Source organism: Salmo salar, chromosome 09 (assembly GCF_965601325.2).
Source record: "Salmo salar chromosome 09, fSalSal1, whole genome shotgun sequence".
Classification (NCBI taxonomy): Eukaryota; Metazoa; Chordata; class Actinopteri; order Salmoniformes; family Salmonidae; genus Salmo; species Salmo salar.
Window position 1 is genome coordinate 89,818,106 of NC_138299.1, and position 17,465 is coordinate 89,835,570.

Consider the following 17,465-nt stretch of genomic DNA (forward strand, 5'->3'; position numbering starts at 1 on the left):
AACAATACAATATGATCGGAATAGGTGTTATAGTAACACCTTATCAATGACAGTGGCGTGTATTCATGGATGCCAAATGAAGCCAGGCTTCCCCAAAAAATGGACCAAGAAAAAATAAATAAAAATGTATCATTCCTCTCTCTCTGTTTCATCATGTTCCTTAAATTCGCAAGAGGCTGAATGTATCTCACCTGAGAAAGCATTCTAGCAAGCTAAACAGTGCCCCTCTGTCTCTGTATGTGTGCCCATCTATCTGATGGCTGTCTGGTCCAAAAGAGTATGACATTGTTGCCACCTGTAGAATTTGGTGTCACTCCTATCAAATCACATTGAGAGTATATGTCATTGACAGAAACAACTTGAATTGTTGCATCTCGTTGTGTTGTTGTCGTCCGGTGGCTAGCTAGCTAACTAAATTTTGCACTTTCCTAAATTAGCCATGGATGGAGATGGAATTTGGACATGTGGTTTTACTTAATTCTCCGTACTGGCTAATGATTATAATGGTGATTCTGATCCAACCATTAATTCAAACATTGTTGTGCCATGTTTTGTGGACTTCATCAGACAGAGGGTGCTCTCCGGTTTTCTGATGAAACCAAGGTGTGGTTGAATTGATTCTGCCACTGTGACATATTACTTAACAGGTTATAGAGCAAACAACGCAATTATCACAACACATAGGTTGTAATATGTTTTTTTTTCCTGGCATCCCCAGTGATTTGACCCACGCACCGCTACTGTAAAAAACATTCAATGTTACCAGGCTACATTCTTTTTTACCTTTATTTGACTAGGCAAGTCAGTTAAGAACACATTCTTATTGACATTGACGGCCTAACCCGGGCCAATTGTGCACCGCCCTATGGGACTCCCAATCACAGCCAGTTGTAATACAGCCTGGAATCAAACCAGAGTCTGTAGGGACACCTCTAGCACTGAGATACAGTGCCTTAGACCGCTGCGCCACTCAGCAGCCCCTCGGGAACATCCATATTGTGGTTGTTTGTTTACAAAGAAGTATATGGGCAATACATTTATCTCTAATTATTAGACCAAGTTTTTGACCTGGTTTTCAATACTACAGGGATATCAGGCTTGTAGTTGTATTAATTATGATTCATGACTTGTCTGAACTATAGGTGTGAATGTGCTGATTTAACTTCTGTCTCCCTCTACTGGGCCAAACTGTCTGCAAATACCCACTATTGCCATGATCATTCCATCCACTCAAGAATCATGTATTATTTCATAATTAAATGTATTGTATTGGTAGTGTAATGTGGTACATTGTTATATTCTCAGTTTGGACTGTCCATACCCCCCTTCAGACTACTATCTTATTCTCATTCATCGTCAGAGAAAGTCACACCCAAATCGGTCGTTTTTTATTATACCATTTTGTCTTTATTTCATAAAGAAAAGTAAAAAGTGAAATATGAAAACATCTCAATAATCCCCCCACCTTCCCCTCTTAGCCTGGATGCCTGACTTGGTTTGGTGTTCAACAACAAAGCTGACTGATTAAGAAACAACCCCCTAGCCCTTAGCCCCTACCCTTGGTACTTCTGAGTGGTTTGGATGGGTATACGATAGGAAATAAGGGCTAGGGAGTAAGGGGGTTAGAGTCTAGGGTGTAGGGACTAGGGAGTAAGGGGGTTAGAGGCTAGGGTGTAGGGGCTAGGGGGTAAGGGGGTTACAGGCTAGGGTGTAGGGGCTAGGGAGTAAGGGGGTTAGATGCTAGGGTATAGGGGCTAGGGAGTAAGGAGGTTAGAGGCTAGAGTGTAGGGGCTAGGGCGTAAAATGGTTAGAGGCTAGGGTGTAGGGGCCAGGGAGTAAGGGGGTTAGAGGCTAGGGGGTAGGGGCTAGGGAGTAGGGGGGTTAGAGGCTAGGGTGTAGGGGCTAGGGAGTAAGGTGGTTAGAGGCTAGGGTGTAGGGGCCAGGGAGTAAGGGGGTTAGAGACTAGGGGGTAGGGGCTAGGGAGTAGGGGGGTTAGAGGCTAGGGTGTAGGGGCTAGGGAGTAAAATGGTTAGAGGCTAGGGTGTAGGGGCTAGGGAGTAAGAGGGTTAGAGGCTAGGGAGTAAGGGAGTAAAGTCTAGGGTGTAGGGGCTAGGGAGTAAGAGGGTTAGAGGCTAGGGAGTAAGGGAGTAAAGCCTAGGGTGTAGGGGCTAGGGAGTAAAAGGGTGAAGTCTAGAGGGTAGAGGGTTTCTGGCCCAGTACTTGTTATTTAAAACAGAATCATCCTGGCAGCCATGTTACAACTCCATCCTCCTAATGAAAGATAGACCCCTGTGAAGATGACATGCTGTGTCTCAAATGGCACCATATTCCCTATAGAGTGGACCAGGTCAAAAGTATTGCACTATATAGGGAATAAGGTGCCATTTGGAATGCATCCCATGTACCCTCCTCCACTACTGCATCTCCTGGTGCCCTACAGCACCCTATTATACAACACAAAGTGGCTTAAAGTAGAATACTGACAGACAGACAAAACAAAGTGATTTTGTTGGTGGCATCTCTGTCTCCTCTGCTGTTTTCCTCTCCTCCTCTTCTCCTCTTCTTCACCATTCACATCAAGGAGTGGCATCCCCTTTCCTTTCCTGTTCAATGGCTGAAACAGAAGACAGCAAGACACATACTGTATACATGTGGTGGAGATGTTGGGGAGGGAGAATGTGAATTGGGCTCCGGTGGTGTGTGGTTGTGTTGCAGAGACAATACAGAGTTCATCCCAAATGGTACCCTATTCCCTAAATAGTGCACTACTTTGACCTGGGCCTATAGGGAGAGAGTGATGCTGCTGATTCAGTGATTTGTAGTAAAGAAGTGTTTGTATACTGCAGAGCCAGAGGAAGGTTGACAGCAGTAGAACTGACAACACCTATAGCTGCTAAGATGATGGCAGGGGAGAGAGAGAGAGGGGGGAGAGAGATGGGGGGAGAGGGGGGGGGGCAAGAGAGAGGAAGGAGGAGAGAGGGCGAGAGAGAGAGAGAGAGGGAGAGAGAGAGGGAGGGAGGGGGAGAGAGAGAGGGAGAGAGAGAGTGAGGGGGAGAGAGTGAGATAGAGAGGGGAGAGAGAGAGAGGGTGAGGGAGAGAGAGAGAGAGAGAGAGAGAGAGAGAGGGGGGGAGAGAAGGAAGAGCACTGCAGAGGCAGAATGAACCCTTCCCTTACCACACCCTTAAAACACACACACACCACACTGCCGTGATCACTCACTCTCTTTGGTTGGCAGGGGGTTCTTCTCTTTCGTCTCAGTCTTCTTCAGTTTGGTCTTGTCGAAACAGGCGATCTCTGTCAGGTCAGGTTTGTCAGACATTGTTGCTGTGAAAGAGAGAGAGGGAGCAAGGAGAGTGATGGAGCAGGGAGAGTGAGAGAGAGAGAGAGAGAGAGAGAGAGAGAGAGAGAGAGAGAGAGAGAGAGAGAGAGAGAGAGAGAGAGAGAGAGAGAGAGAGAGAGAGATGGAGCCGGGATGGAGATGGAGCAGGGAGAGAGATGGAGCATGGAGAGAGAGGGAGAGAGATAGAGCAGGGAGAAAGATGGAGCAGGGAGAGAGAGGGAGCAGGGAGAGAGAGGGAGCAGGGAGAGCGAGATGGAGCGAGAAAGGGAGGAAATGAGGGAGGGAGAGAAAAGGAGAGAGAGGAAGAGAGGGAGAGATGACCTGAAATATTCTGCTTTTACAAAATGTGATGCTGTTTTCAAATGAAACACAATACCTTGCTCATGTTAAAGCTTTTAGAATTGAGAGAAATCCTTGTGTCAGTTATTTGACCTTTGCTGATAAACGAGCTACACACAAGGCAGAATCTTGAGTAGGGAGCGTTGGTAAAATATTTACTGTTCATGTGTATGCCATCGTGTTGAACACAGAAGATGATGAATATGTGAATTTTGCCATTCTAGTTCCTAGTAGATATAGGGAGTGTGTCCACCATGAGATATGCTAAACACGCACACACACACACACACACACACACACACACACACACACACACACACACACACACACACACACACACACACACACACACACACACACACACACACACACACACAAACACACACACACACACACACACACGTGAGCTGCAGCCGCCCCCACATGTGTTCGGGTCCATCATGCCACCTTTCCACATGCCTACACACACGCTATCATTCTGACACCATCTCTCTCTCTCCCTCCTTCCTCCCCCCCTCTCTCTCCATTTACTGAAGCTGGTCTCTTTGTTCTCTCCCTCTGCAGTCTCTCTCTCTCTCTCTTTCTCTCTCTCTCTCACTCTCTCTTTTGTTCTCTCTTTCTCTTTTTTCTTTCTCTCTCTCCCTCCCTCCCTCTCTCTCAGATCTCTCTCTCTCTCTCTCTCTCTCTCTCTCTCAGATCTCTCTCTCTCTCAGATCTCTCTCTCTCTCTCTCTCTCTCAGATCTCTCTCTCTCAGATCTCTGCATCCTTGCCGTCTTTTCTCCTCCTGAGTCTCAGCGCTGTTCCACAATGATCAAATGCAGTCCTGGCCATCATTGCCCCTTTCATAGCCCAGTCCTACCTCAGCCTCAGCCCCAGCCCTACCTCAGCCTCAGCCCTACCTTAGCGCCAGCCCTACCTCAGCCCAAGCCCTACCTCAGCCCCAACTCTACCTCAGCCCCAGCACAACCCTACCTCAGCCCCAGCCCTACCCCAGTTCCATGTCAGCCGCAGTCCAGTCCAGCTCTACCTCAGCCCCAGCCCTACCCCAGGCCCAGCCCTACCCCAGCCCCAGCCCTACCTCAGCTCCAGCCCTACCTCAGCCCCAGCCCCAGCCCTACCCCAGGCCCAGCCCTACGTCAGCCCTACCTCAGCCCCAGCCCTACCCCAGGCCCAGCCCTACGTCAGCCCCAGCCCTACCCCAGGCCCAGCCCTACGTCAGCCCTACCTCAGCCCCAGCCCTACGTCAGCCCCAGCCCTACCCCAGCCCTACCTCAGCCCTACCTCAGGCCCAGCTCTAACCCAGCCCTACCCCAGTCCTACCCCAGCCCTACCTCAGCCCTACACCAGCCCCACCTCAGCCCCACCTCAGCCCTACACCAGCCCTACACCAGCCCCACCTCAGCCCCACCTCAGCCCTACATCAGCCCTATCCCAGCCCTACCTCAGCCCCAGCCCCACCAGAGCATCAGCCCTATCCCAGCCCTACCTCAGCCCCATCCATCTATTCCTCCATCTTTCCATTAATTTGTTCTTTCCATCCTTCCATCAGATCAGTACACTTCAGTCTTCAGTGTTCAGCCACACCCCAGATCTTTTGTTTCAGTACACAGAAACAAAGCTAAATAAATAAAGATGGAGAGAGATAGAGAGGAACGAGAGAGAGGAGAGAGACTGAGGCTTACCTTTGTTACACACAGCAGTGTGGTCTAATCCGTCGGGGCAAGGATGGAAAGAGAGGGAGGTAGACAAGGCTGTGAGTGTCTTCGGGTGTCTGCACGTCTAGGTCTGCACAAGAGTGTGGGTTTAAGACAGAATAAGGGAGGAGGGAGGAGGGAAGAGGGAAGGAGGGAGAAGCTAAGAGGGAGGGGGAGAGAGGAAGCACTAGAAGATTGGTAGGGAGCAAAAAGAGAGAGCGAGAGAGAGACGATAAGTCTGGCGTCTCCTTTCTCTTTCTTCATCTATTTAATATTCATGTTCTCCAGGGAAGACATTGGTGGAAGAGACAACCAATAGCAAGCTGTCATGCTGTGCTACTCATTAAGATAGTGTATGATGCATTATTTAATCAATGCGCTGAGGTGATTTTGGGGAATTGGCATTCTGAGGTCAGGGACAGATGACGTAACACTTGAATGTCTCAAATACCATTATTTATTTATTTATTTTTCATAACAATTTAGTAAAATAATTACATTGGTTTTTATAATACATAATGTAATTTTCTAAATACTGTAATTTGTCTGTACAGTATATAGTTTTCTGATCTTTTTCCATCTTTTTAATGTTTTTGTTCAAAATGGTACCTTATTCCCTTTATACCAGGGCCAATGGTGCTTTGAACAAAAGTAGTGCACTATATAGGGAATAGTACATACAGTGGCTTGAGAAAGTATTCACCCCACTTGGCATTTTTCCTATTTTATTGCCTTACAACATGAAATAAATAAAAAAATGTGGGGGTTTGTATAATTTGATTTACACAACATGTCTACCACTTTGAAGATGCTAAATATATTTGATGGTGAAACAAACAAGAAATAAGAAAAAAAACTGAAAACTTGAGCGTGCATAACTGTTCACCCCCCAAAGTCAATACTTTGTAGAACCACCTTTTGCAGCAGTTACAGCTGCAAGTCTCTTGGAGTATGTCTCTATAAGCTTGGCACATCTAGCTACTGGGATTTTTGCCCATTCTTCAAGGCAAATCTTCTCCAGCTCCTTCAAGTTGGATGGGTTCCGCTGGTGTATAGCAATCTTTAAGTCATACCACAGATTCTCAATTGCATTGAGGTCTGGGCTTTGACTAGGCCATTCCAAGACATTTAAATGTTTCCCCTTTAACCACTCAAGTGTTGCTTTAGCAGTATGCTTAGGGTCATTGTCCTGCTGGAAGGTGAACTGCCGTCCTAGTCTCAAATCTCTGGGAGACTGAAACAGGTTTCCCTCCTGAATTTTCCTGTATTTAGCGCCATCCATCATTCCTCCAATTCTGACCAGCTTCCCAGTCCCCGCAGATGAAAAACATCCCCACAGCATGATGCTGCCAACACCATGCTTCACTGTGGGGATGTTGTTCTCGGGATGATGAGAGGTGTTGGGTTTGCACCAGACATAGCGTTTTCCTTGATGGCCAAAAAGCTCAATCTGACCAGAGTTCCTTCTTCCATATGTTTGGGGAGTCTCCCACGTGCCTTTTGGCGAACACCAAACGTGTTTTCTTATTTTTTTCTTTAAGCAATGGCTTTTTTCTGTCCACTCTTCCGTAAAGCCCAACTCTGTGGAGTGTACGGCTTAAAGTGGTCCTATGGACAGATACTCCAATCTCCGCTGTGGAGCTTTGCAGCTCCTTCAGGGTTATCTTTGGTCTCTTTGTTGCCTCTCTGATTAATGCCCTCCTTGCCTGGTCTGTGAGTTTTGGTGGGCGGCCCTCTCTTGGCAGGTTTGTTGTGGTGCCATATTCTTTCATTTTTTTTAAGAATGGATTTAATGGTGCTCCGTGGGATGTTCAAAGTTTCAGATATTTTTTTATAACTCAACCCTGATCTATACTTCTCCATAACTTTGTCCCTGACCTGTTAGGAGAGCTCCTTGGTCTTCATGGTGCTGCTTGCTTGGTGGTGCCCCTTTCAAAGTGGTGTTACAGATTCTGGGGCCTTTCAGAACAGGTGTATATATACTGAGATCATGTGACAGATCATGTGACACTTAGATTGCACACAGGTGGACTTTATTTAACTAATTATGTGACTTCTGAAGGTAATTGGTTGCACCAGATCTTATTTAGGGACTTCATAGCAAAGGGGGTGAATACATATGCACGCACCACTTTTCAATTATTATTATTTTTTTACATTTTTAAACAAGTGATTTTTACATTTTATTTTCAAATGTAGTGTATGTGAATGTGTGTGGATTTTGTGTGGGAGTGTCAATGTAGTGTGTGTGAGTGAGTGTGTATATGGTGTGTATATACTGTCTAGTGAGTGTGTATATGGTGTGTATATACTGTCTAGTGAGTGTGCATATGGTGTGTATATACTGTCTAGTGAGTGTGTATATGGTGTGTATATACTGTCTAGTGAGTGTGCATAGGATCAGTGTAAGATAGTCAGTGCAGATAGTCCAGGTACCATTAATTGACTATTTAGCAGTCTGGCTATTTAGCAGTCATATGGCTTGGGGGAAGAAGCTGTCTCGGAGCCTGTTGGTCCGAGAGCCGATGCTGGACGGCAGCAAAGTGAACAGTCTATGGCTGGGTGGCTAGAGTCTTTGCCAATTTTTTGGGCCTTCCTCTGACTGCGTGATATAGATTTCCTGGTTGGCAGGGAGCTAGACCCTGAAATAGAGTTCCTGGTTGGCAGGGAGCTAGGCCCCGATATAGAGTTCCTGGTTGGCAGGGAGCTAGACCCTGAAATAGAGTTCCTGGTTGGCAGGGAGCTAGGCCCCGATATAGAGTTCCTGATTGGCAGGGAGCTAGACCCTGATATAGAGTTCCTGCTTGGCAGGGAGCTAGACCCTGATATAGAGTTCCTGCTTGGCAGGGAGCTAGGCCCTGATATAGAGTTCCTGCTTGGCAGGGAGCTAGGCCCTGATATAGAGTTCCTGGTTGGCAGGGAGCTAGGCCCTGATATAGAGTTCCTGGTTGGCAGGGAGCTAGACCCTGATATAGAGTTCCTGGTTGGCAGGGAGCTAGACCCTGATATAGAGTTCCTGATTTGCAGGGAGCTAGACCCTGATATAGAGTTCCTGCTTGGCAGGGAGCTAGGCCCTGATATAGAGTTCCTGCTTGGCAGGGAGCTAGGCCCTGATATAGAGTTCCTGCTTGGCAGGGAGCTAGGCCCTGATATAGAGTTCCTGCTTGGCAGGGGGCTAGGCCCTGATATAGAGTTCCTGGTTGGCAGGGAGCTAGGCCCTGATATAGAGTTCCTGGTTGGCAGGGAGCTAGGCCCTGATATAGAGTTCCTGGTTGGCAGGGAGCTAGGCCCTGATATAGAGTTCCTGGTTGGCAGGGAGCTAGGCCCTGATATAGAGTTCCTGCTTGGCAGGGGGCTAGGCCCTGATATAGAGTTCCTGCTTGGCAGGGAGCTAGGCCCTGATATAGAGTTCCTGCTTGGCAGGGAGCTAGGCCCTGATATAGAGTTCCTGCTTGGCAGGGAGCTAGGCCCTGATATAGAGTTCCTGGTTGGCAGGGAGCTAGGCCCTGATATAGAGTTCCTGGTTGGCAGGGAGCTTGACCCTGATATAGAGTTCCTGGTTGGCAGGGAGCTAGGCCCTGATATAGAGTTCCTGGTTGGCAGGGAGCTAGGCCCTGATATAGAGTTCCTGATTTGCAGGGAGCTAGACCCTGATATAGTTCCTGGTTGGCAGGGGGCTAGACCCTGATATAGAGTTCCTGCTTGGCAGGGAGCTAGGCCCTGATATAGAGTTCCTGCTTGGCAGGGAGCTAGGCCCTGATATAGAGTTCCTGGTTGGCAGGGAGCTAGGCCCTGATATATAGTTCCTGGTTGGCAGGGAGCTAGGCCCTGATATAGAGTTCCTGGTTGGCAGGGAGCTAGGCCCTGATATAGAGTTCCTGGTTGGCAGGGAGCTAGGCCCAATTATAGAGTTCCAGATTTGCAGGGAGCTAGACCCTGATATAGTTCCTGGTTGGCAGGGAGCTAGACCCTGATATAGAGTTCCTGGTTGGCAGGGAGCTAGACCCTGATATAGAGTTCCTGGTTGGCAGGGAGCTCTGCCCCATTGATGTACTGGGCTGTCTGCACCACCCTCTGTAGCGCTTTCTGGTCAAGGACAGTGCATTTGCCATACGAAACGGTGATGCAGCCAGTCAAGATGCTCTCCTTGGTGCAAATGTAAACATTTTGAGGATCCGACGGACCCATGCCAAATCTTTTCAGCCTCCTGAGGGGTAAAAGGCACTGATCTTGCCCTCTTCACGACTGTGCGGGTGAGTTTGGATCAGTCCTTAGTGATGTGGACGCCAAGGAACTTGAAACTCTTGATCCGCTCCACAACGGCCCGTCCTTCCTTGGTATGGGGGTTTCTCTGACCAAAGAGATAGATTAGTGAGCATAATATGATGATATTTACAAACCAGAATTCAGACACCACAAGATTGACTCTGAAGATTCATCCAATCATTTCCTGAACTCTTCATTTCAACTTGCATTCCATTCCCCAAATTCATGTACTTATACATTCATGTAGGCCTACCAACAATTGGAATTGGCATGTAAGTTTACTTCTTATATTGATTGAATTGAAATGGAATTGACCCAAAACCTTGCTTCCCTAAGCTGAGAACATTGTGTACAGATTGTTTAGAAATTTGTGAAAGCTTTTATGAGTGTGTGTGTGTGTGTGTGTGTGTGTGTGTGTGTGTGTGTGTGTGTGTGTGTGTGTGTGTGTGTGTGTGTGTGTGTGTGTGTGTGTGTGTGTGTGTGTGTGTGTATGTATCTGTGTGGACTGACGGAAGAGGAAACCATCTGTGACCTTCACTCTGTGTTCAGTGTCTCTCATTTACCTTTGTGTTGTAAATGTTAACATTGCTGAAAGCTTCACTACACAAAGGTCAGTCTGACCAATATAAATTACCTGTCTGAAGAAACCTGCAGCGTGTCTTTGGATCATAACAAACGTCTAAACATGTTTAATTAAAGTAGTCTGTTATTTATCTGAACAAACCCAGTGTCTGATTCATGATGTTTCATAGGAGTGGTAAAATGACATGGTCTGTTGCATGTAAAAGGGTGGAATGTCTATGAATGGCCCCACTGGGGCAGCAGTGGTTGAAGGTGGAATGTCTATGAATGGCCACACTGGGGCAGCAGTGGTTGAAGGTGTAATGTCTATGAATGACCACACTGGGGCAGCAGTGGTTGAAGGTTGAATGTCTATGAATGGCCCCACTGGGGCAGCAGTGGTTGAAGGTGGAATGTCTATGAATGACCTCACTGGGGCATCAGTGGTTGAAGGTGAAATGTCTATGAATGACCGCACTGGGGCAGCAGTGGTTGAAGTTGGAATGTCTATGAATGACCTCACTGGGGCAGCAGTGGTTGAAGGTGGAATGTCTATGAATGGCCACACTGGGGCAACAGTGGTTGAAGGTGGAATGTCTATGAATGGCCACACTGGGGCAGCAGTGGTTGAAGGTGGAATGTCTATGAATGGCCACACTGGGGCAGCAGTGGTTGAAGGTGGAATGTCTACGAATGGCCACACTGGGGCAGCAGTGGTTGAAGGTGGAATGTCTACGAATGGCCACACTGGGGCAGCAGTGGTTGAAGGTGAAATGTCTATGAATGACCGCACTGGGGCAGCAGTGGTTGAAGGTGGAATGTCTATGAATGACCTCACTGGGGCAGCAGTGGTTGAAGGTGGAATGTCTATGAATGGCCACACTGGGGCAACAGTGGTTGAAGGTGGAATGTCTATGAATGGCCACACTGGGGCAGCAGTGGTTGAAGGTGGAATGTCTATGAATGGCCACATGGGTGCAGCAGTGTCATACAAAGTGAGAACAGATGAGCTGACAGTGGAGATCCTGCTGAGTAGCAGTTTTACACCGTTCCAAAACCGACTGGTTCTCTGTACGCCTGTTGAATTTAGATACATCTAAATCATATGTGTTTTGTTTGTGGTTGTAGGAGAATACGAGGATTGTATTTGTTTGACTGACATCAAGAGAAGAAGTCAAAGACTGTGTGGACAGAGAGAAGGACTGAGAGATGGACAGACAGGACAGAGAGTACAGAAAGGAAGACTGGGAGAAGACTGAGAGAATCCCAGAGAGAAGGACAGGGAGAAGGACATAGCGAATTACAGGGAGAAGGACAGGGAGAAAGACAGGGAGAAAGATGCACCCACAGACTACCACACACACTTCAAGGACTAATTTCTTGCAAGAAAAAGTAAAGGCAGAGTTTGACGAAGAGAAAGGAAGTGACAAGAATGTTATCAGAAAAGATAAGGAGAGGGAGGAGAGGAGAGAGAGGAGAGGAGTGGAGAGGGAGGACAAGAAGGAGAGAAGAGGAGAGGGAGGACAAGAAGGAGAGGAGAGGAGAGGTGAGGGAGGACAAGAAGGAGAGGGAGGAGAGGAGAAGAGGGAGAGGAGAGGGAGGAGAGGAGAAGGACAAGAAGGAGAGGAGAGGGAGGAGAGTAGAGGGAGGACAAGAAGGAGAGGAGAGGGATGAAAAGAAGGAGAGGAGAGGAGAGGAGAGGAGAGGAGAGGAGAGGAGAGGAGAGGAGAGGAGAGGAGAGGAGAGGAGAGGAGGGAGAGGAAGGAGAGGAGGAGGACAAGAAAGAGAGGAGAGGAGAGAGAGGAGAGTAGAGGGAGGACAAGAAGGAGAGGAGAGGGAGGACAAGAAGGAGAGGAGAGGAGAGGAGAGGAGAGGAGAGGAGAGGAGAGGAGAGGAGAGGGAGGACAAGAAGGAGAGGAGAGGGAGGACAAGAAGGAGAGGAGAGGAGAGGGAGGACAAGAAGGCGAGGAGAGGGAGGACAAGAAGAAGAGGAGAGGGAGGAGAGGAGAGGGAGTGTGAGAGAGAGTGTGAGAGGGAGTGTGAGAGAGGGAGTGTGAGAGAGGGAGTGTGAGAGAGAGTGTTTATTTGAATGCAGTTAAAGCATGTATGACACTAAACACTTCTCATCACGTCATTGTCCAAACTTCGTCTGTCTGTCTGTCTGTCTGTCTGTCTGTCTGTCTGTCTGTCTGTCTGTCTGTCTGTCTGTCTGTCTGTCTGTCTGTCTGTCTGTCTGTCTGTCTGTCTGTCTGTCTGTCTGTCTGTCTGTCTGTCTGTCTGTCTGTCTGTCTGTCTGTCTGTCTGTCTGTCTGTCTGTCTGTCTGTCTGGCTTTAGAGACTAGGTTAAGGTTGAATCAATGGTGATGTTGGCCAGACTGACATGGCAGAAGAGCAGGGGAGGTCTGAGGTAAGTAGAGAAAACATCAACTTCTCCCTTAACCCAACCTTAACTCCAAATCCCTAACCCTAATTGTAACCCTAACTCTAAACCTAACCCCTAAGCCTAAAAAAGCTTTTTCCTTGTGGGGACTGGGAAAAAGTTTTCCTTGTTTACTATCTTTGTGAGGACTGGTCCCCACAAGGAGAGTAAAACCAAACACACACACACACACGCGCACACGCGCACACACGCACACACACACACACACACACACACACACACACACACACACACACACACACACACACACACACACACACACACACACACACACACACACGGTCAGAATGTTTCCTGAGATATGTTATTATCCTGTTTCCATGGTGAGAGGTTCCGCTGCGGAACAGTCTGCCCCATCGTCAGGGTAACAAGAAACACTGGATTAATAGGGTCGGTGTTTGTGTGTGTGTGTGTTTATTAGTGTGTGTGGTGATGGTCTTCATTTGTTTCTATTGACGAGATGACGCTGGGACACGGTGTGTGTGTGTGACTGGCACAGAGACAAAGAGAGTACAGGCCCTTCTCTACTCTCTGAAACAGCAGACTTCAGTATGGAAGAAGACTACATATTAAGGCTAATCATAGTTTAAATGTTAGCAGGGAATGCCCAACAACTAATGAGAAAAAGGATCTGGAGGGTCAGAGCTTCAAGTTAATGAGTACCGTCTGGCATGCACGCACACAAATAGACTGAGGAAACTGGAGTATTCAACTGATCTTCATTAGCACACTGTTACTTGGATATGAAGCAATCACACTCTAAAGACAAAACCTAGCATTCAAAATGTGACAGCAAAGTAACTCATGTGAAACACTTAACACGTTTACGTTTTTATGGGGCTTGATAACGACTATCAATAATCAATGTAATTAATGTAATCAACAATAACAATGATCAATAATAATTTCTTTCCCCCTACGTTCTAAAAGACCCATAGGATCTTCTCTCTTCCTCTCTTCTCCTCACCTCTCCTCTCCTCTCCTACTCCCTCCTCTCCTCTCCTCTCCCTCTTGTCCTCTCCTACGTCCTCCTCTCTTCTTTTCCCTCGTCTCTCCTCTCCTCTCCTACTTTCTCCTCTCTTCTCCTCTCCCCTCCCCTCCCCTCCTCTACTCTTCCCTCCTCTATTCATTTCTCTTGGCTTGGCCTCCGCTCGCCCCGACAGGGACACCATCTCCACACTCTCCCCCTCTTCTCTCTTCTTCCTCCTGGTGGTGTTGAAGTACAGATAGAGGGCCGTGGGGGTGCTGAAGTACAGATAGAGGGCCGTGGGGGGTGCTGAAGTACAGATAGAGGGCCGTGGGGGTGCTGAAGTACAGATAGAGGGCCGTGGGGGGGTGCTGAAGTACAGAAAGAGGGCCGTGGGGGTGTTGAAGTACAGATAGAGGGCCGTGGGGGTGCTGAAGTACAGATAGAGGGCCGTGGGGGGTGCTGAAGTACAGATAGAAGGACGTGGTGGTCGTCACCAACATCAGCAGCACTATGACCAGTCTAATGGGGAAAGCTGTAAGAGGAGAGGCTGCGACAGAAACACATTTGATAAGTAAGGGGATTGATCATCATCAGAACCATCTGGGAAACTGACATAGTAAAAAGTCTGCTTCATTCTCAATGACCTGTGACAGTGAGGTAGAGGAGCTCAGAGGAGGTTATAAGAGAAAACATAATTGTCATAAGCACAGCTGTAGTTCACTTGGTGGTGGTCATCTGCAGCAGGGAAGAGGAAGGCAGCAGAGTGTTTATGTAACGTGGGTCGACAAAAGGGGACCAAGGCGCAGCGTGTAGAGTGCTCATTTCTTAACTTTAATGAAGACACTTAAACAAAACAACAAAACGACAGCCAACAGTTCCGTCAGGGACATAGACAAAATGGAAAACAACTACCCACAAACACCCATGAAGAAAAACTCCAACTTAAATATGATCTCCAATCAGAGGCAACGAGGACCAGCTGTCTCAAATTGGAGATCACCCCAAAAAACAACATAGAAATAGAAAACCTAGAACACAAACATAGAAATAGAAAACATAGAACAACAAAACACCCCCTGTCACACCCGGACCTACTCTACTATAGAAAATGACATCTTACTAGGGTCAGGACATGACAGATTGACAGCTGGCTGGGTCTGGGTTCTGTTGGAGCCGGTGAACATGAGGAGGAAGGAGCCTTCTGGGTAGTGTGGCTGAGTGGAGCAGGTGATGGTGCAGTTGTGGCTCCTGAACACTTATGGCCCGTGGAGACCCCTCCCATTGAGACATTCAGGGAGATCTTAGACTGTAGCAGGAGATCTGAGCATAGGGAGCTGGTATATCACCTCTGTAATACTGCCTTTCACACTCCCTGTGTGCACGCTTAGAGCCATGGCAGTTAAACCTGTTTAGGATAGGGGGCAGTATTTTCACGGCCGGATGAAAAAACGTACCCGATTTAAACTGGTTACTACTCTTGCCCAGAAATGAGAATATGCATATTATTAGTAGGTCTGGATAGAAAACACTCTAAAGTTTCTAAAACTGTTTGAATGATGTCTGTGAGTATAACAGAACTCATATGGCAGGCAAAAACCTGAGAAAATTCCAAGCAGGATGTGGACTGTCTGAGAATTGTAGTTCTTCTTTTGATTCTCCTTCAAAACTACAGTATCTGTGGGGTTACGTTGCACTTTCTAAGGCTTCCATTGGCTGTCTAAAGCCTTCAGAAAGCTGATTGAGCCTTCTCCTGTCTCTGGGCAGAGTATAGTAGCTCAGTTTCTCAGTGGTCTGCCTGGGGACAAAGAGATTGGATATGCGCATTCACGCGAGCACACTGTTTTTTCTTTTCCTCCTTGAATGAATACACTATTGTCCGGTTGGAATATTATCGCTATTTTACGAGAAAAATACCATAAAAATTGATTTTAAACAGCGTTTGGCATGCTTCTAAGTACGGTAATGGAACATTTTGACTTTTTTTTGTCTCGAAATGCGCTCGCGCGTTACCCTATGGATAGTGACCTGAACGCACGAACAAAACGGAGGTATTTGGACATAACTATGGATTATTTGGAACAAAAACAACATTTCTTGTGGAAGTAGCAGTCCTGGGAGTGCATTCTGATGAAGATCAGCAAAGGTAATACAATATTTCTAATACTAATTCTGAGTTTAGTTTGCCCCGAACTTGGCGGGTGTCAAAATAGCTAGCCGTGATGGCTGAGCTATGTACTCAGAATATTGAAAAATGTGCTTTCGCCGAAAAGCTATTTTAAAATCTGACATAGCGATTGCATAAAGGAGTTCTGTATCTATAATTCTTAAAATAATTGTTATGTATTTTGTCAACGTTTATGATGAGTAATTTTGTAAATTCACCTGAAGTTTTTGGTGGGAATACATGTTCTGAACATCACACGCCAATGTAAAAAGCTGTTTTTGGATATAAATATGAACTTGATTGAACAAAACATACATGTATTGTATAGCATAATGTCCTAGGAGTGTCATCTGGTGAAGATCATCAAAAGTTAGTGCTTCATTTAGCTGTGTTTTGGGTTTTTGTGACATATATGCTTGCTTGGAAAATGGCTGTGTGATTATTTTGGTTTATGTACTCTCCTAACATAATCTAATGTTTTGCTTTCGCTGTAAAGCCTTTTTGAAATCGGACAATGTGGTTACATCAAGGACAAGTGTATCAATAAAATGGTGTAAAATAGTCGTATGTTTGAGAAATTGAAATGATTGGATTTTTGAGGTTTTTGTATTTCGCGCCACGCTGTTCCATTGGATATTGGCTAGACGTTCCGCTAGTGGAATGCCTAGATGCAACAGGCTTTAAAACGCCCTAAAGTCAATGTCCGCAACCCTGCGGAAATCTAGTTAGCATAATAAAAAAATCAGTCACTTTAAACTAGAGATTTCTGCCTTCCGCATCTGTGGTGGAAGGTGGCCAAGCTACAGCGGTGTTTGTCAGACCATGAGATATCCCGAAAATTGGTCTTCTCACGAAAACCTCTGTAGTGTCTGAATGGTTTGGCCTACGAACTAATACCACCACTCTATGATGAGACTCTCACTCTCACAATGATGTTCTCCGTTTTGCTCTACGACGCCCCTACAAGTCTCACGGCACTCGTCTGAGGTTGGTACAGCCGATCTGCCAACTTCTGTCTGTAGCATCCGAACAGTTTGGGCCAGTGGAGATGTGGGGGGGGGGGGGTGTAAACTGGGTTTGGGAGGGAGAGAGATGTGGGGGGGTGTAGGTTGGACTACTGCAATGCTCTACTTTCCGGCTACCCGGATAAAGCACTAAATAAACTTCAGTTAGTGCTAAATACGGCTGCTAGAATCCTGACTAGAACCAAAAAATGTGATCATATTACTCCAGTGTTAGCCTCCCTACACTGGCTTCCTGTTAAGGCCAGGGCTGACTTCAAGGTTTTACTGCTAACCTACAAAGCATTACATGGGCTTGCTCCTACCTATCATTCCAATTTGGTCGTGCCGTATATACCTACACGTACGCTACGGTCACAAGACGCAGGCCTCCTAATTGTCCCTAGAATTTCTAAGCAAACAGTTGGAGGCAGGGCTTTCTCCTATAGAGCTCCATTTTTATGGAATGGTCTGCCTACCCATGTGAGAGATGCAGACTCGGTCTCAACCTTTAAGTCTTTATTGAAGACTCATCTCTTCAGTGGGTCCTATGATTGAGTGTAGTCTGGCCCAGGAGTGTGAAGGTGAACAGAAAGGCTCTGGAGCAACGAACCGCCCTTGCTGTCTCTGCCTGGCCGGTTCCACTCTCTCCACTGGGATTCTCTGCCTCTAACCCTATAACAGGGGC

The 17,465-nt window shown here is 47.0% G+C and overlaps 1 protein-coding gene across 1 annotated transcript; it reads right to left on the bottom strand.

The window, feature by feature from the left end:
* Nucleotides 1-1,384: 1,384 nt before the first annotated feature.
* Nucleotides 1,385-5,606, bottom strand: tmsb2 (thymosin beta 2). Its single transcript, XM_045724146.2, has 3 exons — nt 5,364-5,606; nt 3,221-3,325; nt 1,385-2,614 (listed from the first exon to the last, which is right to left on the bottom strand). Exons 2-3 carry the CDS (start codon nt 3,318-3,320, stop codon nt 2,577-2,579), a joined length of 138 nt encoding a protein of 45 aa, XP_045580102.1. The 5' UTR covers nt 3,321-3,325; nt 5,364-5,606; the 3' UTR covers nt 1,385-2,576.
* Between the last annotated feature and the right edge of the window lie 11,859 nt (nt 5,607-17,465).